The following is a 26,774-nucleotide window of genomic DNA, read 5'->3' on the forward strand; positions in this document are numbered from 1 at the left end:
CCACCCGAGCTGCAGCACCACACACCCCACTGAGTTGCAGCGCCACACACCCCACCGAGCTGCAGCACCACACACCGCACTGAGCTGCAGGGCCACACACCCCACGGAGCTGCAGAGCCACTCCCCCATCCAAGCTGCAGCGCCACACACCCCACCGAGCTGCAGCGCGACACACCCCACCAAGCTGCAGCGCCACACACCCCAGCGAGCTGCAGCGCCACACACCCCACTGAGCTGCAGCGCCATTCCCCCCACATGAGCTGCAGCACCACACACCCCAGCGAGCTGCAGCGCCACTCCCCCCACCCGAGTTGCAGCGCGACACACCCCACCAAGCTGCAGCGCCACACACCCCACCGAGCTGCAGCACCACACACCGCACTGAGCTGCAGGGCCACACACCCCACGGAGCTGCAGAGCCACTCCCCCATCCAAGCTGCAGCGCCACACACCCCACCGAGCTGCAGCACAACACACTCCAGCGAGCTGCAGCGCCACTCCCCCCACCCGAGCTGCAGCACCACTCCCCCCCACCCGAGCTGCAGCACCACTCCCCCCACCTGAGCTGCAGCACCACACACCCCACTGAGCTGCAATGCCACACACCCCAGCGAGCTGCAGCACCACACACCCCAGCGAGCTGCAGCGCCATTCCCCCCACATGAGCTGCAGCACCACACACCCCAGCGAGCTGCAGCGCCACACACCCCACTGAGCTGCAGCGCAACACACTCCAGCGAGCTGCAGCGCCACTCCCCCCCACCCGAGCTGCAGCACCACTCCCCCCACCTGAGCTGCAGCACCACACACCCCACTGAGCTGCAATGCCACACACCCCAGCGAGCTGCAATGCCACACACCCCAGCGAGCTGCAGCGCCACACACCCCACTGAGCTGCAGCGCCACACACTCCAGCGAGCTGCAGCGCCACTCCCCCCCACCCGAGCTGCAGCACCACACACCCCACTGAGCTGCAATGCCACACACCCCAGCGAGCTGCAGCACCACACACCCCAGCGAGCTGCAGCGCCATTCCCCCCACATGAGCTGCAGCACCACACACCCCAGCGAGCTGCAGCGCCACTCCCCCCACCCGAGCTGCAGCACCACACACCCCACCGAGCTGCAGCGCGACACACCCCACCAAGCTGCAGCGCCACACACCCCACCGAGCTGCAGGGCCACACACCCCACGGAGCTGCAGAGCCACTCCCCCATCCAAGCTGCAGCGCCACACACCCCACCGAGCTGCAGCGCGACACACCCCACCAAGCTGCAGCGCCACACACCCCAGCGAGCTGCAGCGCCACCCCCGCATCCGAGCTGCAGCGCCACTCCCCCATCTGAGCTGCAGCACCACAAACCCCACCGAGCTGCTGCAGCGCCACACACCCCACCGAGCTGCAGCGCCACACACCCCACAGAGCGACCGCACGCATCCTTTTTATTGCTCTTGGTCTTTAAAAAATATCACGAATTCATTGCTCCTTGGACATTGATAATGGGCCTCGACTACCTCTACTTAACCCTTTCCGTGTCTACTGCAGCACTATATGCTGTACTTAGTCTCCAGCTCTGACTTTGTACTAACATTGTGAACCTGAAGACATGTAGCATTTCCAAACGTACCCCACTTGCCGCATCTGCTCTGCACACCCCCACAGGTTCTTGCATCACAGGCAATGCCCACAGCCTTTTTTGTTATGCTAGATTCCTTTTTTGATAGGTTTCCCTAAACGGTCCCCAGACCTGCAATGGCATTTCCATCTGAGCTGTCTTATAGACCCGAAGGCCTTACAGGCTGAAGGCATGTGCTGCTGCTGACCTCAGAATACACACATGAAGTGCGTCATGCCCTGTTTTACAAGCCAAAAACGTCTGTCGCTTGAAAAAGAATGCAACAAAATGTATTGCAGCTGATGTGCCTTGGAAGCAGGAATGCAAAGTTGGCTCCTTAATCAACCACGTGGTGCTTTCTGGGATGAGCATGCTAATGGACGAGTCGCTGCCCCCCGCCCCCTCCAGCCTGCAAACCTTTCAGAGAAGAGCTTTCAATGTAACTGACACTGTCCCAACCCTGCCGGTCACTTGCCCGACACGTAACTCCAGCGGCCCCAGGCCCAGGGGGCTTTCAGAAAAGATCCCAAAAATGTGACCGAGTCTTCTTTGACATATGATTTAGGCCTTAAAAGTATCGATTTTCAGAAGTTGTGTGTTTGTGTATGTGTGTGTGTTTCACCACAAAGCAAAATAGATTAAGTGTTGACTTGACTTCCCAGGGCAGTGTTTTTCTCCACCAACTGCCCACATTCCAGTCTTCTTTAGCCGGTCAAACCCTGGTAACTGGACAGCTGGCTTCAAGGCCCCCTTTCACAGGGGTCATAAGATCATGTGCTTGCCAGCGTGCATACATGGGGGACACTAATTAAAAAAACATGACGTTTCCAATGAAAAGAGAACAGAAAACCGCTGAAACTTATGCTATAATGTCGACCCCACTGACATGTCAGAAAGCGTCATGCATTCTAAACATAAACAGCCCAAGGGTGTATAGAAGGCCAATCTCTATTTATTCTCCAATGCCATTTTATCATCTCAATGCTCCATGCCATTCGTTTTATTTCCACCAGGTGGCAGTAAGTTATCACCAATAAACCAAACCAAATATACATATGAATCTTTTGTGATTTATGTTTTTTAATTATGTTTTATACTCATTGTTCTAGCCCATTCCAGGGGTGTTTCCAGCCCATTGCAAGGGTGTTATATCTTGAGACAGATAGAGTGGGGGTGGGTGTGGGGGCGGGTGTGGGGGCACTTGCATCATCAAAACGAAAAAGGCGGGGATGGTCTCCAGTGACATCATCAGAGTGATACAGTAGGGAAATGAAAACAGCACATTGTCTGACTCACAGGGGCCACTCGCTTGACAGCTGTTTCCATCTCATGATCTACTCAAGTGAGTTGCAGCTGTGAGTCAGACAGGCCACTTGCCAAAGACTGAGTCTGTTGATGTCTCTGCAGACAGATGCAGTGTTTTGGGTTGATGTCTACTGCAGACACCCAGACAGCAATGTGCTCGTGAGGAGTGACATTTTGACCGCAAAACAGCAGAAAAACATTGTGTGCCTCCAGAATCCATGGTTCAACCTTCTACCCATTGTGTTGCAGGTGTGAGAAGGACGACACTTGTCATGTTTACCCGCTGCACGCCAGCCATGCCAGATTCCAGTTCAGTGCCTTCAAGTTCCTCAAGGAGCTGTCGTCCATCTACCTGCAGTGCCGAGTGGTGGTGTGTGACAGGAACGACAGCGAGTCTCGCTGCACGAAAGGATGCGTGTCCCGACACAAGAGGGATCTGAGCTCGCAAAGCCACACGGTCAATGCGGTGGTGGGACCAATCCGACTCAAGTCGAACCACAATGCCATGGGCCGTTCAGGTGAGTCAGCGGAGTGGCCTGACCTGAGAGTGCTAGGGATTGAATGTGGGCTGAGGTGATGGGGCATGTGTGGAAAAGGCAAGGAGGCAGTGTGTGCTGATCATGCAATGGACTGGGCAAGGAGGCGCTTAGGGTGTGACCTGATGCTGCCGCGTGATGATCAAGACTGCGGCTGAAAGGATAAAACCATGGGTGGATAAAACAAGGAGGCAGCATGGCCTGACGTCTTAGATCCATGGGTGGACAAGATAAGGAGGTTACATGCCCTCAGGTGATAGAGGCAGGTGTGGATAAGAGAAGGCTGCCACATACTCTGAGGTGATAGTACCCAGACTGTGTAGGACAAGGAGGCAGCATGGCCTGACGTCTTCGCACCATGGGTGGAGAAGATGAGGAGGTTGCATGCTCTCAGCTGATAGAGCCAGGTGTGGATAAGAGAAGGCTGCAACATACTCCCAGGTGATACTGTCCTGACTGGATAGGACAAGGAGGCAGCATGGCCTGACGTCTTAGCTCCATGGGTGGACAAGGTAAGGAGGTTGCATGCTCTCAGGTGATAGAGGCAGGTGTGGATAAGAGAAGGCTGCCACATACCCTGAGGTGATAGTACCCAGACTGTGTAGGACAAGGAGGCAGCATGGCCTGACGTCTTAGCACCATGGGTGGAGAAGATGAGGAGGTTCCATGTTCTCAGCTGATGGATCCACGGGTGGATAAGAGAAGGCTGCCACATACTCTCAGGTGATATAGGACAAGGAGGCAGCATGGCCTGACATCTTAGCTCCAGGGGTGGATAAGATAAGGAGGTTGCATGCTCTCAGGTGATAGAGCCAGGTGTGGATAAGAGAAGGCTGCCACATACTCTGAGGTGATAGTCCCAGACTGGATAGGACAAGGAGGCAGCATGGCCTGATGTCTTAGCTCCATGGGTGGACAAGATAAGGAGGTTGCATGCTCTCAGCTGATAGAGGCAGGTGTGGATAAGAGAAGGCTGCCACATACTCCCAGGTGATACTGTCCTGACTGGATAGAACAAGGAGGCAGCATGGCCTGATGTCTTAGCTCCAGGGGTGGAGAAGATAAGGAGGTTGCATGCTCTCAAGTGATAGAGGCAGGTGTGGATAAGAGAAGGCTGCCACATACTCTGAGGTGATAGTCACAGACTGGATAGGACAAGGAGACAGCATGGCCTGATGTCTTAGCTCCATGGGTGGACAAGATAAGGAAGTTGCATGCTCTCAGGTGATAGAGCCAGGTGTGGATAAGAGAAGGCTGCCACATACTCTCAGATGATAGAGGTAGTCTATATGTATTTGTCTTGATAGCACAGGCCCCTTCTTGGCCTATAGTGGTAGCCTATACGTATCCCTCTAAACAGCATGGGCACCTTCTCTACCTATAGCAGTAATCTATATGTATCCCTCTAGATAGCATAGGCTCCTTCTCGACCTATAGTGGTAGTCTATACGTATCCCTCTAGATAGCATGGGCCCCTTCTCGACCTATAGTGGTAGTCTATACGTATCTGTCTAGATAGCATGGGCCCCTTCTCGACCTATAGTGGTAGTCTATATGTATCCCTCTAGATAGCATGGGCCCCTTCTCGACCTATAGTGGTAGTCTATATGTATCTGTCTAGATAGCATGGGCCCCTTCTTTCTTGACCTATAGTGGTAGTCTATACGTATCCCTCTAGATAGCATGGGCCCCTTCTCGACCTATAGTAGTAGTCTATACGTATCCCTCTAGATAGCATGGGCCCCTTCTCGACCTATAGTGGTAGTCTATATGTATCCCTCTAGATAGCATGGGCCCCTTCTCGACCTATAGTGGTAGTCTATACGTATCTGTCTAGATAGCATGGGCCCCTTCTTTCTTGACCTATAGTGGTAGTCTATATGTATCCATCTTGGTGGCATGGGCCCCTTCTCGACCTATAGTGGTAGTCTATACGTATCTGTCTAGATAGCATGGGCCCCTTCTTTCTTAACCTATAGTGGTAGTCTATATGTATCCATCTTGGTGGCATGGGCCCCTTCTCGACCTATAGTGGTAGTCTATACGTATCTGTCTAGATAGCATGGGCCCCTTCTTTCTTGACCTATAGTGGTAGTCTATACGTATCCATCTTGGTGGCATGGGCCCCTTCTCGACCTATAGTGGTAGTCTATATGTATCCCTCTAGATAGCATGGGCCCCTTCTCGACCTATAGTGGTAGTCTATACGTATCTGTCTAGATAGCATGGGCCCCTTCTTTCTTGACCTATAGTGGTAGTCTATATGTATCCATCTTGGTGGCATGGGCCCCTTCTCGACCTATAGTGGTAGTCTATACATATCCGTATAGATAGCATGGGCACCTTCTCTACCTCCATCTAGATGTCGTCGGTAGATGATGCAGAGGTCAGGGCCGGGTTGAGAAGGCTCTGGACCAGTTCAACGATTTGGCCGACCGTGAGGTCAAATACCTAGCGCATCCGGGGCCTCTGATATCGCAGCAATACACAGATCGGACAAGCAGGTGGTAGTGGAGTCCGACGCCATCCTTGACGATTTCCGGGAGTATTTTGTATGTGTGTGTAAGTCACGGGGTCTCCTGGCTGCAGGTGACTTCGCTGAATACTTGGAGGCAGCATCACTACCGAAGTTCCCCTCATAGGCGGCCGAGGTGCTGGCTAAGCCGATGCCATCCTGGCAGATGCCCGCTCGCATCCCAAGTCTAAGGCTTCTGGGTCTGATGGGATAATGGCAGAATTTTATAAGGATCTGGGGCCGGAGGTCGCTAAGTACATGATGGAAGTTTGGGTGGAAGCATTGGGCTGGGGCAGCTGCCCCCTACAATGCGCGAGGCTGTGGTGACCTTAATCCTAAAAGATGGGAAGGACCCCTTAGAGCAGCGGTATTCAAACTGTGGGGCGCGGGTGCATCCGTGGGGGGCCCTGAGAGCTCAGCATGAAATATTTTTTTTTTTAAAAGTAATATTTGAGGTTTTTCTTTTTTTTAGATTGGAAGAAATGGGCAGGGGTGGTTCACATGGTGCCAGGTCTGACCTAGCAGGTCGTGCGGCACCCGCGAGCACAGCTCATCGGATGCACCGTTATTAACGGTGCTGGTGCATCCGAGCTCCCCATTTCCATTGAGCCCTATGGGGCTCAAATGGGAATGGGGATCTACCAGTACCGGCACCCTTGAAAGGGCAATTATCAGGTCCGCCTAACTCGGCATGACCCGTTAATTGCCCATTCGCGGGTGTCCGACCCGGATGCAACTCCGGCGGCAGCCGTGCCGGTTTGACCGGCACAGCTACCGCCAGGGTTATAATGAGTCCCACTGTTTCAATAGTACCCAAGGGGGTGCTTTGTGTTAAAATATAAGTAAATTGTGATATATTCAGTAACACTGGTCAAAAAAATTACTAACTGCATAGCTAAGTAACTCATCAAACTGGTCCACATTGGCCAAAATGGTGGCCCAATTATGACTGGCCCACACTAGCATTTTACATTTTTGGTACAGGCATTGCCCTATGGGCCAGTCCGAGCCTGGCGACTCATCCATAATGGCGAGTGGGCGCCCACCCAGTGGCCCCTCACCCATTATGGAGGAGCTAAGGAGCCAGCCCAGTGAAACAGTGAGCACTCCCTCAGCTGCTTTTTCCAGCTGATGGAGTGCTCCTGGACTGGCTGAACTGTCAAAAGGAAACACTGTTTCCCTTTGACAGTTCAGTTTAGTTCCCCAGCCGCACATGCTCACTGAGCCATGCAAGGGCTGGGGCGTTTTGCTTCGCCAGCATTGCATAGCTCATTGGAAATGCTGGCTGGGGCACTGCATGTCTGTATGTCTGAGGGGGAGCTCCTGCGCCTCCTCGCACATACAGACAGAGCAGCCTGGAGCAGGGCGTTTCAGCACCCACACGCAGGCCAATGCAGAAGGTACGTTTATGTTCATTGTTTTTATTTAAACATGTGTATGGATGCGTGTATGCTTATGTTATGAGTGAGTGTATGGTGATGGATGCTCGTGTGAATGATAGAGTGATTGCTGTATGAATGTGCAACGCCTTGCATACACACATAATCATGTAGATTGTGTTAGGCCCAGTGGGGCCCAGGGGACAGGGATGGTATCTTTTTACTGGACATCTATCATAGATGTCCAGTAAAAAATGTCATGCCTGCCCTCTGGGCCTCCCAGCACCAATTGCAAACTGTTTGGCTATTTACCATTTTTTTTGTTAAAAGTATGCTCTACAAGGCAACATTTTAACCCCTTATTTAAAAAAAAATTCACAGGGGGAAACCCGCCCAAACCCCTCTTTATTCGTTCGGGCTCCCTCACTTGCTCGGTCGCTATGGCATTTTTGGGGGAAATAGTTATGCCCCTCCACTTAAAAAATCACCAGCTGCCACTGGCCCTCAGACTGTGTTGGGAACGGGATGGGGGGAACCCAGGGACTATGGTGGGAGCACAATGGACGGGAACCATGGGATAGTGGTGGGAGTAGAGTGGGGAGAGCCCAGGGTGTGTGATGGGGTGGGGAGAGACGAGGGACTGGGTAGGAGTGGGATGAGGGAGCCCAGCGACTGTGATGGGAGCAGGTGACGGCGCGCAATATATGTCCATTTGGCATTTCTGGGGGGTCCCGACCTGCCCAAATTTTGCTCAGCGGGGCCCCGGCCAAAAAAGTTTGAAGACCACTGCCTTAGAGTGTACCTCGTACCACCCGATATCCGTGATTAATCTAGATACCAAGATCTTTGCTAAGGTCCTGGTGGACAGACTCCTCCGGTTCATTTCAGGAATGATTCAGCCGGACCAGTCCGGGTTTACCCCGGGAAGGACGACCTTGCAGAACCTCTGCCGGCTGTTCGCTGTATTAGCTCAAATAGATCTTATTGTGCAGGCCGTCACAGCCCTATTCGATATGGGAGAGGCGTTCAACTGAGTTGAGTGTTTTCACCTTTTTGAGGGGTTGAGGGCTGTGGGGGTCCCAGCGGCCTTTCTGGCAGTGGTGAGAATTCTTTATACTGGCGTGACAGCTAGGGTTGGGTTGTTTGGGAAGCACTCTGTGGCATTTGACCTGGGCCATGGCACTAGCAGGGGTGCCCGCTATCTCTGTTACTTTTTGCATTTGCAATGGAACCTCTGGCAGCCACGCTGGGGAAGTTCTATCTGGGACGTGGCTTAGCAATGGGGCGGACAAATAAGCTGGTGTCGTTGTACGCTGATGATGCAATTTTACATTTTAAGGAACCCAGGGTAAACCTCCATTCCTTGTCGCAAGAAGTTGCTGTATTTGGTCAATACTCGGGTCTCTGTGTCAACTGGTCCAAATCCATTCTACTTCCGCTTAATGAGTCTACGGTTGAGCCAGCTGATGTTGGAGGGTATAGGTGGGAGAAATTGTCGGTCCGGTATTTGGGCATATGGGTCAGCAGGAACTACTGGTCCCTGCTTGAGGAAAATCACTTGAAATACCTGAAGACCCTGAGGAATAAGGTGGAAAAGTGGTGCGTTCAGTCTTTGACCCTACTGGGCCGAGTTGCCATTGCCAAAATGAAAGTGGTCCCTAAACTGTTGTATGTTTCAGAACATCCTGGTGTGGCCGGGAGCAGCGTTTTTGGCTGACTTGAAGGCCTTAATGGTGAGGCTGGCATGGCACCCGAACCCCCCCCCCAGGATTCGCGTGGACACCTTGGTCCTCCCGTGGGACCGTGGTGGAGTATGTGTGCCGGATATGGAGTTATATTTCCTAGCAGCGCAGGTGTACTTTGCATCCTATTGGATGCCAGGGTCCCCAGCATACCCACATGTGAGGATGGAGAAACTGCCCTTTTGCAGCTCAGGGTGTGCTGGTGTCAAGGACGGTGGCTGATGAGCGTGCATTTGATTCAGTGGCTTGCATGGTGTACGCGTGGAATAGGATCCTTAAGAAGCTATGAGTGGACATCCCTATGATCCAGGGCTACAGCTCTAGAATATTGAGTGTCTTGGGCCTACCTGTGACGAAGCCCTGGTTCAGGAATGGAGGGGTGTGTGTGGGATAAGCACTATGGCAGGCTTGTATCCTGATGGGGTGTTTGTATCCCAGGATTTGTTCACGGCCAAGATGGTCGATGGCCTCTGTAGGTGGCTGCAGTATTTCCGTGTGAGGGCAGCGCTTAAAGCGTGGTCTCCTACATTCCCGATTGCCCCCCTGTCGCTTCCGATATTGCAGTAGCTCTTAAATTCGGCCTCAGCCAATCGGATTGTTTCTACCATAAATGGCCAGGTGCAGCGTGACTCCCCCTGGGAGGTCTTGAAGTGTAGACAGCGCTGGGAAACGGACAAAGGGTTTGCAGTCACAGACAAGCAGTGGGCGTTGCTATGCGACCAGTCCCATAATGGGATATTCAATACCCATCTCAGTTGATCCCGCTTAAGACCCTTCCTAGAGTATACCTGGTCCCTGCCCGACTCTGCCTTTTTCACCTTGCTAAGAGTGATATGTGCCCGAGATGCCTGGCACGTCCGGTTGATTTCGTTCACATGCTGTGGTCTTGCCCCCGGTTGCACGATTTTTGGAGAGGGGTGGCAGGTGCTCTCTCTAGCATGTTGGACCATGCTATGCCCTGTGAGTTGCAATGCTGTATTTTCGCCTGGCTGCTGGGTTTCAGGCCCTGACTGCAAGTTTCTGGCTACTAGCATGATTGTGGCTCGAAGATGTGTGCTGATGAGGTGGACCAACAGGGCTCCCCCTACCATTGGAGCGTGGCTAGATGACATGGTATGGTTGAGAGACATTAACAGGGAATATGGTGCTTTCTGTGGACCGCAGATTAGGCCTAAGAACATATGGGGCTCCTTGGTGGCATACCTCCTGGCTCAATGCCCGGAGGCGGTGGAATTGGTGCCTACAATGTAGAGCGAGATGCTGCCAGTTTCAGTCTATGTTGCTTTTTCTGATTGGTTTGACCTGTAATATTGATGCACCATACCAATATCAACTATATCACTCCACTGTGCCTATCATTATGTACTGTTGTGATATATGCTTTTGTGAGATGTGAATCATTCTTAATAAAAAAAGATTTAAAAAAAAAAGATGCAACACCCAGATCCTCGAACAAGTTTCCATTAACGCAAGATAAAGAGGACACCCTCAGCCTGGTCTTCACCACAGCGTTGCCCCTTAAGTGAAGCCCCCCGATCCCACTGGGCTGAACATGTCTGACTCCCTTCCCATTTCTCATCCATCACATTCCATGCATTCTCAGCGGTCAATCCAAACGCAACATTAGCAAACCGTAAAAGACCAACAACTCCATGCAATTGATGCTTAAAAAGCCCTTCCTCAACTGAAGCCACGTCCTGCAAAACTACCATCGAAGAAGCTCCCAGAAGAAGCACATCACTCAAAAAACCAACCTTGCCACAACTATGTTCCAAACCCCCAAAATACATCACAAAATTCGCAATTGTGGTTCCCATCCACAAGTTTCCCCAGGAAAGAAGCAACATATATCATCCCATTGGCAATGCCAAGCAAGCCACCACCATTACTCACATCCCACCCTGCAGCACTCCCAGATGGCCCACCTTCAAGTCACTCTCACTAACAGACCTTGCTAACATCATCGTCACCTTCAAAGCCATTGGCTACATAGACGACATTGTCCCAGCCACTCCTCAACATTCTCCATGCCTCTCTCATTCAAAACATCTTCCTCGATGTACTCTCGGGAGGATAGGTCAGGGGCAATGCGCTCGCCTTGGAAACAAGACGACACAGAGCAACACAGGTTCGATCCTCTCTGGGTATTAAGTGCGTTATAAATAACCAATCATAATTACTCAAAACATGGCAGGTTTTTCAACTATTGAAGGGATCCACTGTGGACCTTAGCCAACTTTCAACCAATCATAAATATTACATTACTTAGGAGGAGAATCAAGAAAGAAGTTGCCTTTGAACTATCTCCACCGAACCCACCAGTTTGGCTTTAGACCATGACGCAGCACTAAATCATCAAATATCCAGGACAAAGAGTGAAATGTGCCTCTACAATGCTTCTCCTCCTACATTGTTAAGTGACTCCAAATAACTATGTTGGGCAAGTGAACATATCAGTGGCCTACAGATTTACCTCAATCAGCCTTTTGTTTCAAATTAAAGTGTATAACAGTTAATTAATCAACTGTTCACACTATCAGCAACAAATCATTACAATCAATTTTATTCTAATGAAAAAACAAACAAATAACATACAATAGTCTTCAAAAATATAAAATGTATCATAATTCAATAGTTTGTGGATTGTAAAACAAATGTCATCAAAATTGACTAAATGTCTGTTAATGAAGTAGATCTGAAATGCCCTCAAATCAGTACCATAAATTGACAAGAGTCAGACAGCACCGCAAGTTCCCTGTAGACACCTTCTCCAAAACTCCTCAGTTGTAACAGCACCGCAAGTTCCCTGTAGACACCTTCTCCAAAACTCCTCATTTGTAACAGCACCACAAGTTCCCTGTAGACACCTTCTCCAAAACTCCTCATTTGTAACAGCACCACAAGTTCCCTGTAGACACCTTCTCCAAAATTCCTCAGTTGTAAACTGTGCCATGGAGGTGACATGTTAGTCAAAATATAATTCATAAAGATAAGTCAGTTCTCTGGATGATGTTATCAAATGCCTGCCATTTTCGATTGCCAAGGACTGTTTAAATAGTCTACAGCAAAGCTCGCAGGTATTTTGTCTCTTCTTCTGAAAACTTCCATAGCAGGAAGTAAATGAAATCCAAGCATCATGAAGGTTCTGCAATATTTGGATGAAAGACATTTCAAAATATTTGCTCGGGGCTGCATCCCTACTATGATCAGTTAAGGTTTTTTAGTTCGTACAAAATGGTAATTTGATTTCATATCCCATAAGCGGGCTGTAGCCTATAATGTTTCGTGGAGCACTGCTTTTGGCTCAGGCCAACCTGGTATCAAATCTATAATATTAAAAAATTGCACATTTATATTAGCAAAAGCCATGGCTACTTTGTAGATCCCAGTTATATAATGCACCTATTTATATAGCCAGAAGAGTACGTAGAGATGTAAGGGCCAGTCCCAGTTGTACGCACTGCTTCGGAAATCCCAGGGTTAACCCAATATAGATCCCGAAATTGGACCTTCTAAGACTTGGAGCCAGGGTTTCATAGAATGATTGAATACCTCGAGCCATACAAAATCTTGGGTAAAATGCAAGTATTATAAAGGAGTAGCAAAACCACCCGTGTTGACAAAATAGCTTTTAACTTTGGTCATCCAAGCCATGGCATGCTAGTTTTCTCAGCACGGAAAAAGTCATGTTTTTTCATTAAGGTTAATAAGATTCCCAAATATTCATGCCTATCTAAGGTTGGATTGCAATTTTCCAGTTATATGTTTTATCCTTGTAAAATTCCACCCTCATAATTTTAGTTTTACCGATTTTAACTGTTAATTCATTATGCGTACAGTTATTTTCCAGCTTATTTGAATCTCGTTGCAGACCAATCAAAGTGTGAACCAGTATTAATACAGTATCCGCATAAGTCATCTCGGGCAAATTAATTTGGCCTATTCTGGGTGAACAGGTCCTGTCCATTTTTAGTGCTTCTGGAGGATCGTCAAGATATACATTAATAAGCATGGGTGCCAAGGCACACCCTTGCTCTAATCCTTGTGTGGGTACAAAGCTAGTCAAGAAGGGGCCCATGATATCTAGATGGATACGTATAGACTACCACTATACGTTGGAAAGGTGCCCATGCTATCTAGACGGACACATATAGACTACCACTATAGGTCACGAAGGGGCCCATGCTATCTAGATGGATACATGTAGGCTACCACTATAGGTCAAGAAGGGGCCCATGCTATCTAGATGGATGTGTATAGACTACCTCTATAGGTCCAGAAGGTGCCCATGCTATCTAGACAGATACATATAGACTACCTCTATAGGTCAGAAGGTACCCATGCTATCTAGACAGATACATATAGACTACCACTATAGGTTAGAAGGTGCCCATGCTATCTAGACGGATACATATAGGCTACCTCTATAGGTCGAGAAGGGGCCCATGCTATCTAGAAAGATATGTATAGACTACCACTATAGGTCAAGAAGAGGCCCATGCTATCTAGACGGATACATATAGACTACCACTATAGGTCAGAAGGTACCCATGCTATCTAGACGGATACATATAGACTACCACTATAGGTCAGAAGGTGCCCATGCTATCTAGACAGATACATATAGGCTACCTCTATAGGTCGAGAAGGGGCCCATGCTATCTAGAAAGATATGTATAGACTACCAGTATAGGTCAAGAAGGGGCCCATGCTATCTAGACGGATACATATAGACTACCACTATAGGTCAGAAGGTACCCATGCTATCTAGACGGATACATATAGACTACCACTATAGGTCAGAAGGTACCCATGCTATCTAGACGGATACATATAGACTACCACTATAGGTCGAGAAGGGGCCCATGCTATCTAGACGGATACATATAGACACCTCTATAGGTCGAGAAGGTGCCCATGATATTTAGACGGATATGTATAAACTATGTAAGGAAGGCATGGTATCAACAGTAAGACAGACACAAGTGACCACAGTTCAAGGGTGTTTAATGAACTTCAAAAAGGGTATTAAAAACGCCTGTCTAATCCTAAATCTACAGATGGGAGCAAGCTACGACCATCGAATAATAATAACGCAGTCGTAGTGGTGTCTTGTCAAAATAAAAAGGGCCTATTCTAATAAACCTATTGCCATTCCTTACCTATGAATACAAATAGTGTGGGAAACAGGGTGACTAAAAAGATAGAAGTGTTCACAAAATGACATGTCAGGATGTTCAGCACGGGACAAAGCAGTACACTCGAGTTTAGCACAGTCTCTGGCTTCTCTAACAGGATACAGTTCAATCATTAGCATCATGGCCTTTATAAATATAATTGGTTATTTATAACTCGCTTAATACCCAGAGGGTTCAAACCTTTGTTGCTCTGCATCGTCTTGTTTCCAAGGCAAGTGCATTGCCCCTGAGCTTTTCCTTTCAAAGTCTCTTCTTTCAGAGGGCCTGATGTGACAAACAAACAGTACTTTATTTTCCTGTTAGGATTTCACAAGTATTCAATTTCTCAGGTGATTCACTATTCACCTCAGATCCCCCTCAGCCGGGCTCAGATCCTCTCTACACAATGCTCGTAGGATATTCATCAATCCAACTTCTCGAAGAATATTCTTTCACGGTGGCTCACGGTTCACCCCGGATCCCCCTCAGCCAGGCTCAGATCCCTTTTAACACAATGTTCAGTTAGTCTCCCTCTGCCAGGCTCGGACCAAATTCAATTGACTTTCTCATCAACTTTCTTTTCGCTATTTACATGTTCTCTCGGGCTCCGCCTTTTATCCATGTGGGGAAGCTTAATGGAAGTCAAGTCTGAGTGATGGTCAGTAATTGCCTGACCTCGTCTGACCATTGCATTGGGACACGTCAGGTATACTGCTCAGGTGTTGGTCTGTTTTCTCTCATAGCGGGCTGTCCCTGAGAAAGTGTTTGTGTTGTAAAAAGGGGATGGGGGTAGAGTTACTAAATATCCTACCTGGTACGATGGGGTAAAGGTGTTATAGGGAAAAGGATACCGCATCTCACCATCCGGTGTCCCACTCCCCGAAGACCCCTCACCCAGGTGATCCTTCCGCACTGGTCCACCCCCAGGAACTGGATCCAAAGCGATGGCCGTGTTCTGGCCACCTGGATGACAGATCCCTGGGAACTAGTGGGTGCAACACCTTCTGCTTTCACACAGCTATATCATGATTGAAATTATGCCTAATATAGCTTTATAGACCGAGGGAGGGCTCATAATCATGGGATAATGACCCATCAACAAGTTATGGCCCGAGGCGAAGCCAAGGGCCATACGTTGGGGAAGAGTCACTATCCCAGGCAATGATGATCCTTCCCTAGGTCTATACGCCTATTTGCACGTAGCAGTAGTAGAAATACAGGTTTTGTAGTTTAGTGGTGAGGTCAAATGCTACTTTATTACAGGGTCAAGTAAATAGGCAACTGTGTTAGTAAATTAAATATGGTTCTACTTTGTAACATCGAAATAACAGTTGTCCTCATAAAGTAAGCATTTTAATTGCAAACTTGCCTTAACTGAAACAGGTTTAACATGAGCATGTGTTTGGTGTCATGCAAAAGTAAACAGTTTCTCTATAAGAAAGAGAAAGCATGTTCACATGTTTTGGCTTTCTGTTTCATGTGTTAAATAGGATGTTGCAGCAAAAAAGTATTTTCAGGCAGAAAGTGTCTTGTTGAGAAAAAATACCTTGCCTGGAAATTGCATTGTTGTTTCCATAGCTGCTTTTGAAGACGAGTAGTTATTGACTGCACTCTAAACTTTCTGATTGGCTGAGAGAAAGTCAATAACAATCTCCATGTGCTAATACGCCTTAGTGCCCTCCTCTGATTTTGATATCATCAGGGGTATGAGTGTTCTTTTGTTTGCCATGTAAGCATGTTTTGGATGTACAAAATCCTTGTTCACCTCTTCCCGAGTTCTGCAGCCAGTGGGCTACCTCCTTACTAGTCGGGGACAGAAGATTCAGCAGCATGGTGACCGCACGCCACTCTACCTGAAAGCCATCACGATTGATCACTGCCACCGACAAAAATATGACATGTACGTTAAGTCCTTAACTCAAGCTGATCCAGATAACAGCAGAGCTTACCCTCCTCACCAACAACTCCAGGCAAGTGCAAATCCCAGATGGCCTGCGGAAACAAAGCTGAGCAGGAGGACACCTCATGACATATCCCAGGTGGCCTGCTGAAACAAAGCTGAGCAGGAGGACACCTCATGACATATCGCAGGTGGCCTGCCGAAACAAAGCTGAGCAGGAGGACACCTCATGACATATCCCAGGTGGCCTGCCGAAACAAAGCTGAGCAGGATGGACCTCATCACAAATCCAGGTGACTTGCTGAAACAAATCTGAGCAGGATGGCACCTCATCACAAATGTAGGTGGCCTGCTGAAACAAAGCTGAGCAGGATGGCACCTCACCACAAATCCAGATGGCCTGCTGAAACAAAGCTGAGCAGGATGGACCTAATCACAAATCCCAGGTGACCTGCTGAAACAAAGCTGAGCAGGATGGACCTCATCACAAATGCAGGTGGCCTGCTGAAACAAAGCTGCACAGGATGGCACCTCATCACAAATGTAGGTGGCCTGCTGAAACAAAGCTGAGCAGGATGGTACCTCATCACACATCCCAGGTGGACTGCTGAAACAAAGCTGAGCAGGATGGCACCTCATCACAAATCCAGATGGCCTGCTGAAACAAAGCTGAGCAGGATGGACCTCATCACAAATCCCAGGTGGCCTGCTGAAACAAAGCTGAGCAGGATGGACCTCATCACAAATGCGGGTGGCCTGCTGAAACAAAGCTGCACAGGATGGCACCTCATCACAAAAGTAGGTGGCCTGCTGAAACAAAGCTGAGCAGGATGGACCTCATCACAAATCCCAGGTGGCCTGCTGAAACAAAGCTGAGCAGGATGGACCTCATCACAAATCCAGGTGGCCTGTTGAAACAAAGCTGAGCAGGAGGACACCTCATGACAAATCCTAGGTGGCCTGCTGAAACAAAGCTGAGCAGGATGGCACCTCATCACAAATCCAGGTGGCCTGTTGAAACAAAGCTGAGCAGGAGGACACCTCATGACAAATCCTAGGTGGCCTGCTGAAACAAAGCTGAGCAGGATGGCACCTCATCACAAAACGCTTTACTCTGCCTCCAATTCCTTAATGTCGGTCTCCAATCCTAAACCGTCCCCGTTGGTTATTATGCCGAATCCTAAATAGTTTACCCAACTGTGCACCAGTGCCCCCCAAGAAGGGTTGCACTCCATCACTATCAGCACATTAGAGCCTAGCTTGTTCCTATAAATAAAGTGCCTGGAAGCACATGCAGGCCACACCTAGCGCTATAGCTCTACCACCTAATGTTTTCAACTGGAGGCTTATGGATTCCCCTAGCAGGCATCTGTCCTGGTGGTGGGAGGGTTTTCTGTCGGTCTTTAGGACCACATTCAGTAGGAGGTGGCAGGGAGCACATTGCGAGGGGGTTCACACATCTGATCAATATTGTTTGCTTTTTTTGCGGATATGCTTAAATTGTACAGCGATTTGCCAAATATGTTTTGGTCAGGTTGGCGCTTAAAATTAAACTTTCACCGGTGGGCAGCACCAATTCCGAGTGCAGCAAGTAATGTAGTTCAGTGGAATGTTAAATGTTAAAGTGTTAAAGTATTTGTACCATTTTTGTGTGAGTTAAGTATGCAGAAATGTTCAGCTTTTTGTTTAGTGGGTTATATGTCTCGCAGCTGACCTTCGCATTATGGCTAAATGCCTAGATTTGAGAATCCTGTATGGTGGTGGAGGGGTCAGGGTCTCACAACACACTACAATCAACCGTACAATAGACAAAAATGTAGGCCACACCTGGATTTGAGTGTCCTGCAAAGTTGGGGAGAGGCCTAGGTTTCATAATACAATATGTTTCACCATACAATAGACAGGGATGGAAGCTATGTCTTGATTGAAAGTCCTGTAGAGTGGGTGCGACGCAGGTTTATGTTCACAATTCTTACTAAATGTGGCCCTTGCTAACATTCACAAACCTGTCTAGATGTGACATAGGTAGAGGTTCATAAATTCTATCTAAGTTGGGCAATTGTTATCATTCATAGTTATATTTGGGTCCGGCACAGTCTAATCTTCACAATTGGCACTTGCTAACAATAACAGTTCTGTCAATTCTATCTAAGTGTGGCACTGGCTAACATTCACAATTCTGTCTGTATGTGACGCAGGCTAATGGTTAATGGTATATTAACCATGTATGAAGATGGAGGCTACGCCTAGATTTGAGAGTCCCGTATAGTGGGAGAAAAGCCTAGGTTTCATAATGCAGCAGGTTTCAGAATATAATACAGTAGATTTAGTTTTATAGTAGACACAGATGTTTGATGTACCTATATTTGAGGGTGAATTTATAACCAGCGATTGCTAGTGTTGAGTGTTCCCTATGAGAGCGATGTAGGTGATGTTTGCCTGGCATGCTATGTTCTCAGGTAAGGTAATGTAGAGTGGCAGGGCTTTCTGGAGTAGAGTGATTGCTCTACTTCCCACCCAAGGCACACTTACTTTTTTAGTTGCGCCTGGTTGACGGCTGGCCAATGGCTTCCCCTTCTGACACCTGCAGGCACATCTTGGAGCTGCCAGTGTAGGAGCCGCCTTCTGCCTCGGGGCCCTTAGCCGAAGGGGCTGCCCAGATTAGGTCAGGATAAGGAAGAGTGGACCAATAGGGTCAAGGGGGAGGGCATGGGAGACAGGACAGAGGAAGGGAAGCTGGGGCGCAGCTTTTGGAGTGACCTCAGGTTACAGGTTTCAATCTCCCCATGCCAACATGGACGGTCGCCATTTTAGGGTGCTATGAACTCTAGCTATTAATAACTATGAACTCTAGCTTTTAATAAGGCCCATTATTGTTACTCGACTCCCAGGAGAAGGTTCATTGTGTTATGCCTACAGGGTTGATGGGCCTCCGCCTAACCCGAGGGTAATAATGATGCTCCTGCTACTGGCTCTAGCCTAGGCAAAGTGGGGAGGGTGATCCACTTTGGGAGTAGCGAGTGGGCAGAGTACGGGAAATGTTAATGCCTGGTATAGTTTACTTTCTGGCTAACACCTTCTCTTCTTCTCCCCACCAGACTCTTTCAATGCAGACCTGCCTGACAGCTCTGCCGGGTCACAGGGCAGCAGCGTCTTCCTCATCGCTTTGGTGGTGCTGGCCGTGAACTCCATGATCCTGGTGCTGGTGGCGCTGAAGTCTTACAGGAACAAGCAATCTGGGTACAGATACCAGAAGCTGCCGGGACTCTGAAAGGGTCCAGTGACATACCTCAAGTGGGCAGCACTCCTACAAGTGTTTCCCGACAGTCTCTCCTCCGACAAGCCCTTGCACACCAAATGATGTCAGACAGTCTCTTCTCTGCCATGTCCTTCCACACCAAGTGATTCCAGACAGTCTCTTCTCTGACAAGCCCTTCCACAACAAGTGATGTGAAACATTCTCTTCTCTGATATGTCCTTCCACAACAAGTGATGCCAGACAGTCTCTTCCCTGACAAGCCCTTCCAGACCAAGTGATGCCAGACAGTCTCTTCTCCGACATGTCCTTCCACACAAAGTGATTCCAGACACTCTTCTCTGACTTGTCCTTCCACACCAAGAGATGCCAGACAGTCTCTTCTCTGATATGTCCTTCCACACCAAGTGATGCCAGACAGTCCCTTCTCTGCCATGTCCTTCCACACCAAGAGATGCCAGACAGTTTCTTCTCTGACATGTCCTTACACACAGTGATACCAGACACTCTCTTCTCCGTGATGTCCTTCCATATCAAGTGATACCAGACAGTCTCTTCTCCCACATTTGACTGCTGATGTGCATGTTCAACCACTATGGCATTCAGAGTGCCAGACCTAAAGGGTGGGGGCAGCGCTGTACATGGGTGTATTAAAAGTAACCACAACAGTACACTTGCCTTGTCTTTTATTGTTGAGAGCCTCTCCATGCATGCATTGGTGTCCACCACTGCAGACCCTTGGTACCCATCTCTTGCAGGAGCATGCTTTTATGAAATATAAACAAACCACCGGCAGCTTTGCATAGGATGCTGCACCTATGCTGATTGAAATCGGCAAAACAGGACCACTGCACGGGGCCTCTCCTAAAAAGACACTGAAAATGCATCTTCCTTCAGATGCAACAGTGCATGGAGTTTCACTCTGGCTATCGGAAATGTAAAGATATGCCAGGATCTAGACCAGTAGCCTATTATTATTATAATTGGTTATTTATAGCGCGCTTAATACCCACAGGGTTCTTGTTTTCAAGACGAGCACGTTGCCTCCGAGCTATCCTCCCTGTCCGACTCTATACAATGTATATTAGCCAATCCCAATGAGCCACGATTTAGCTGAGACCGGTTAGCAACGACTAACACCACCAAGAGTTTTATTTATCATGGATTTAAGCATCTGTGATGCCTAAAGGACATTTGACTTGGTTGAGTGAAGTTTCAAGGGAATCATTGTGGTGGCGTGGTTTAGATGATAGGCTGAACAACCTTCATCAGGGCAATCGATACCTTGATGATGACATGTATTTCCATTAGGTAGGTTCCACTTCTATTATCATAAAAGGCTACGACTGTGGGTCTGAACTGTGATGCCAATGCTATGGGGGACCTGGCATCACAGCTCATTCGAAGCATCCTCTAGAACCTGGTGCCATCTTTCCCAGAAAGGCAGCTGAAAGAGAGAATTGTTTGTACCTGCTGACTGCAGAAGCTACCGGTGCGGGGGTTTCCCTTTTCACATAAGGTTTTCAAGTAAATGTCTACAAACCGTGCCTGACTGAGTGCGGAATTCCTTCAGAAAATTTGAGGATGGGATTGAAGTGTACATCCAGTTTTCTCATACTGTTCTCCAGATCGTTTAGGGCATCCGTGCCAAAGTCTTCCTCACAAAGAACTAAGTGTTTCATATGTGCACTTGCCTTCGTACCCTATGCTGTGCATCTAAAAGGCAGCTTTCCTGTCCATGTCCAATCCATACCCATATGTTGCTCCAACATAACGCATGAACCCCTTTTTCCATTAACACCACTTAATTTTGAAAGGGGCGAGAGAAACCATCTGTTGAGGTACATATAGCATAGACAAAATTGAATCTTAGTGACGCCATAACTAAAGTGTATGTAACAAAAATAAAAGGGCGTGGGTTTATTGATGGGGTGTTTAGAGCAAAATAAACTCTGTATTCAGCTACATCCCAATGCTGTGGAGCAAGATTTGAATGCAGGTGGTGAGAATGGCGGCGTTTTAGAGACAGAGCTTTTTCCATCTGTGTTCCTGGATAGTGTAGGGAAACACTGAAGATTTGAACACCACATTGTCCTAAAAAAATTGTCTATTCCAGTTGTGTTAAAACTGAGAGCCATTCCCACGTTACCCTGAGAATGTGAGGAGCAAACTTCAGAAGTTGTGTGCGAGAGAAATAATTGTGAGAGACAACACCATAGAATGAGTGTCCTCATTGGTGGTTGTACGCAATGCCAATGAGGATGTGAGAATGTGTGTTGATTTCAGGCAATTGACAGAGTGTGTGATAGCAGAGACACCACTTACCGAATTGGGGGGGAGGGGGTTTGTTCTATAGGTAAAGCAAGTTCTTTGCAAAGCTTGACTTAGTCTTGTATTATCATCAAATCCTTTCACAACCGCACACTTGTGTGCTTACGGTCTTCATACCACATGGGAGGGTGTTTTAGCTGAAGAGGATGTCTTTTGGCTTAGTCTCAGCATCACCTGTCATTCAGAAGGCCCTGTTCACATTTGTCAGTGAGCTCCCACATAGTAATTGCTTCCAAAATGATTTTGATGATGGAGAAGACAATTGAAGGGCATGATCCTTGAAGAACGCTAAAGGGGAAGAGGCAAGATACTGTTACCGTAAAAGATGCCTTAGCAAGTCACCGGATGGCAGAGTAATTCCATACCTTCATATAAGGTTCACACATCATTTCTAAGAACCGATCGCAGGCCGTTTAATACAATTTGGTTCAAAAGTGCTATACAAATGTCAAGATGCATGGTCACCTGGGTTACTCGCCAGGAGTGCCACAGTTTCATTGTTGAACGTCTTCCAGGGAAGGACATTTGTTTTGCAGCTCACCTATATTATCTTTCTGCAGAGGGAGAGGGACTGAGAGGGGAGAAGAGAATGGAAGAAGTATTGATGACACATAATGCAGTCATATGTCGGAGCGAGCGGGAGAGTGAAAGCAGCAACACCAGCAATGTGGTGCTGTTAGGTGGTATGTTGAGAGTGGGTGGCTAAGCAAGGTGTCCCTTCCAGGGGATCAAAAAAGGTATTGGAAAGTGAGAAAGGCATCAAGTGTTGAGGGTGGCCTGCTGTACCGCTCTGGACAGGCGGCTGTACCCTGTGGATTGAGGGAGAGGCTGATTGTGATACTGCAAAGTGGACATGTTGGGATTAGGTGCTCAATGGCCTTCCCAGGCTGGATTACTACTGACCAGGCTTTGATACCATGGTGGGGAAAAGTCTAAAGGGGTCTCTTTAAGGTGGGGAATCTGGGAAAGCCCTTACAGTGTGAGCACAACTCATAGGTGACGGTGTTGGGAAGAGTGTGCCATGGACATCTTGGGCCCTGTACCTATGGGTGGATGTGAATAATGTTGTTTTATAGTTCTGGTGGACTTGTACTCGAAGTGCATGGAGGTAAAGGTAATATGAGAGAAACTCATGTGTGATTATCCAGTTCCCGGAGGAGATCTATAGCAATGAGGGATATGCCGCGAGAACGCTTCCAGAGAACAGTTTGAAATTTGAGGGGTGAGAGATGGATTGATATTGGCTGAAATTTGGAGTGAAGCATGAATATGGCATTGCTCCGCCCTTAAGCCACCGGGGCAGTAGAAAGGGTAAGGAGGTGCTTGATGGATGCTGTCTGCATCGCTGGAGTGTGTGTGTCCAATAGAAAGGAGACTGTGATGTAGAGGGTGCAAGCCCTGCATATGTTTCCTCCCTCTGTAACACTGGTTGTGCCATTTGAACTGATGAGATATAGGAAGGAACACACGTGGGGGGTGACTGCCATGGTTGGGGAAAGCTAAAAGTGTTTCTGTGGATGTAGAGGAAGTGGGGAGAAGAATTAACCCTGCGTGTATTGGGTATACGGCAAGATATGATGTGAGGAATGGAGTCTACCACACGACTGTGAAAGTGGGGAAGTGTTGAGGGTGAGAAAACCAGTGCGTGTGCGCAAACGTGATGCTCTCTTTGGAGACCGTGCCGGAGTAGTCAAAATGTAGAGGGGTAACGTCTATAATAAGTGTGGAACCTTAATAGGGTAGTAAAGATTTAGTGTATTCCAATCGATAAAGGAGCAGAGGTGTGTTGTGGGTCTTGACTGGTGTCAATGCCATTGACGTGGGGGTCCCTGCATCACAGCTCGTTCCATAGATGTCATCTAGACACTGGTGCCACGGTTCTGTGACAGGGAGCTGGAAGAGAAAACTGCGGCTGCCTGCTGGCTCGGGATCTAGCGGTCCTGGGGTTTACTTTTCATGCAACGTCTTCAGATTGTGGACTTCCTCCAGAACAGCTACCAGGCAGAGGCCTACTTTCTCCTCTTTTATTTCTTTTATTAAAGCCACTCCTCAAACCGACGTTTACCGACCAGATGCATCCCTCTGACCTGGCCATGTGTCTTAGGTCAGGTCCTAATGATCAACCTTTAGTCCTTTCCTTCACATGTCCACTTGATTAATCCAACAATAGGGGTTTGCAAGCAGCCACCTCCCACTTACATTGTGGCACCTAGAATAACCCACAAACTGAATCTTTGATGTTGTCTCCAAAATATTTAGCTAACATTATTTGATCTTATCTAACTTTATTCTCATTTTAATCACAGTATTATAGTCTGCTTAATACTAAGCTACAGAAGTTACATTTCTGGACTCAATGAACCACTTGCAAAAAGCGTAGGCAACAGGCTTCCTTCAGAAGCATGCGAGTAGTAGACCTCTTGCCACGGTATCATGCCAGTCACAATGGACGCAAATATATCATTGCCACCACGTTGCAATCAGTGGCAGACATTTTTTATCTCTCTCGATACAAGTCAAACCATGATCATTCGGAGGGTCCTCCATGGTCTAGAATTTCCCCAAAAGCCACGTGCCGGATATAGGTCTGCAATGTTAGGGGAGTCACACAATTTATCAATACATAGAGTTCTCAAGGACACCAGCAGAACACTCTCTATTAACACTAAACACATTCTATAGGGAATCTAGCAACGGCAGGAGACTAGTCAACACCTATCCCTATTAATGCATACAGTTATCAAGGACACCAGCGGAACAATCACTATTAACAAGAAACACGTTATATAGGAATCTGGCAATGGCAGGAGACTGGTCAACACTAACTCCTATTAATGCATACAGTTATCAAGGACACCAGCAGAACAATCACTATTAACAAGAAACACGTTATATAGGAATCTGGCAATGGCAGGAGACTGGTCAACACTAACTCCTATTAATGCATACAGTTATCAAGGACACCAGCAGAACAATCACTATTAACAAGAAACACGTTATATAGGAATCTGGCAATCGCAGGAGACTCGTCAACACTAACTCATATTAATGTATAGAGTTCTCAAGGACAACAGCAGAGCAATCACTACTCGCCACTGGAACTACAAGGAACCGAAGAGAAGCGGAGAAGAAGACGGCGGCTGCAACTACCCCGTCCCAGTGAAGCCCTGCTGCAGTCCTGAGCTATCTACCCTTCGACGACCAGAGAAGATCCAGTCCGGAGTCTTCTTCTCTTGAGTCTGGTGGGGTCTACCAGCTCATCTTCCACAGCCAGAGGATCCTCTTTTTGGTCTAAATCGATGCACACTGCTGTAGTGGTCCGGATAGCCATCTGAAGAGCCTCTCCTGTTTTAAAGGAGTGCACCTTTTATTCACCGTCGCTGCTGCTGGCTTCATCCCCGAGTACGGCAGGCCCCTCCAGACTTCGTCCTTCTTGTCTCCACGACCGAAGCTCCAGGAACCGTGGGTCTGCAGGAAACTACCAGGAACAACTGCCGTGGCACCAGCTTCTTCATTGAATAAGGTAATGTGTCCTACTTCGAGCAACTAGGGTGAATCCCTTTTCTCCTCATCCAAGGCTTGACCTTGTCTTCCCTCCTTCTTATAACTTTTGCTTCCTCTTTTGACAATATCCAAGAACTCCTGGCAACGTTGAATCTTGAACTATCTGACTGTGTGATCCTCGACAACAGGGACCCGGTTCCACTTGACAATGGCTCCGGCCTATTGACTTTTGTTTTCCTGTCAGCAAGTGTTCTCTGAATTTGATCAGTGCAGCAACCGGCAACCAGTGGAGACTTTTTAGGGCAGGAGAGATGCGGTCCTTGGGCTTCAGGCCAAGGATAAGTCTTGCTGCTCTATTCTGGATTAGCTGAAGGGTTTGCAGAGTGGAAGAAGGTAGATTGAGGAGGAGGCTGTTGCCATAGTCAAGCCTAAGGAGAACCAGGGCTCTGGAAACATTGAGCTTGTGGGGGAAAGTGAGAAAACTGAGAATTCCTTTGAGAAGGAAGAGTTGGAAGTGGGACTTCTTGGCAATGTCCTGCGTGACGGAGGAAGGATAAAGAGGAGTCAAAGATGACACCAAGGTTTCAGGCTTCAGGAGGAGGAGCAGGGTGAGAGCCCAAGGTGGGAGGCCAGAGAGAAGAGAAGAAAGAGGGAGTAGGTGTCCCAATAGGAAGGATCTCAGTTTTGCTGGCAATGAGGCAGAGATCATTGGAAGAGCACCAAGCTTGGATGGCAGACAAGCAGTCAGGGATGAAGGAAGGTGCCAGTGAGTCAGCAGGAAGTATGAAAAAGAGTTGAGTGCCGTCTGCATAACACTGGAATTTGAGGGAGAAGGAGGAGATGAGGCGTGTCAGCTGTGCAAGCTAGATGTTAAAGAGCCAGGGGGAAAGGATGGACTCATGGGGGGACACCACAGGTGGAGAACGAAGTGGGATAGGAGAAAGAGCCCAGGATAATATGGGAATAGCGGTCAGTTAGGAAAGAAGTCAGCCATTCCAGTGCCCGATCCGAGATACCAAGGGTATCGCAGAGCTTTTGTATGAGGATGGAATGGTTCACAGTGTCAAAGGCAGAAGATAGATTAAGTAGAATGAGGACAGCTGGGGAGTTGGAGTCCAGAGATGCGAGCAGTTCTTCACAGGTGTTCAGAAGAGCAGTTTATGTGCCTATGGATGCTTGGAATCCAGACTGAGGATTGTGGAGACCACCGACAAGATCAGAGCACGAGAGGAGTTGGGGCAGGGCCAGCTTCTCCAGCAGTTTTCCCAGGAAGAGGGTGATTGAAGTAGGGCGGTAGTTGGATGGAGAGGTAGGGTCTGCTGATGGCTTTTTCAATATAAAACGCACAATGGAGTGCTGAGTGATTGCAGAAATCGGCGAGTGCAGGGGCAAGAGAGCCAATGTTGTCCTTGAAAGTTCTGGACGAGCATGAGGGAGTGGGATGGGTGAGTAACAAGAGTGTTCAAGATGTCCTGTGTTTTAGTGGCAAAGTGTGTTGCCAGTGCATTGCAG

At 48.2% G+C, this 26,774-nt stretch overlaps 1 protein-coding gene across 1 annotated transcript in view; it reads left to right on the plus strand.

Moving 5' to 3' along the window:
• The window catches only part of CUZD1 (CUB and zona pellucida like domains 1), a 119,511-nt gene extending 99,415 nt beyond the window's left edge, over positions 1–20,096 (plus strand). The window contains exons 8-9 of the mRNA XM_069612117.1: positions 3,172–3,440; positions 19,270–20,096. Coding sequence (XP_069468218.1) covers positions 3,172–3,440; positions 19,270–19,442 — 442 coding nt within the window. The 3' untranslated portion in view covers positions 19,443–20,096. The remainder of the gene's footprint in view (positions 1–3,171; positions 3,441–19,269) is intronic.
• Positions 20,097–26,774: the final 6,678 nt, after the last annotated feature.

The sequence above is a fragment of the Ambystoma mexicanum genome, chromosome 8 (assembly GCF_040938575.1).
Source record: "Ambystoma mexicanum isolate Mex_15411 chromosome 8, UKY_AmexF1_1, whole genome shotgun sequence".
Lineage (NCBI taxonomy): Eukaryota > Metazoa > Chordata > Amphibia > Caudata > Ambystomatidae > Ambystoma > Ambystoma mexicanum.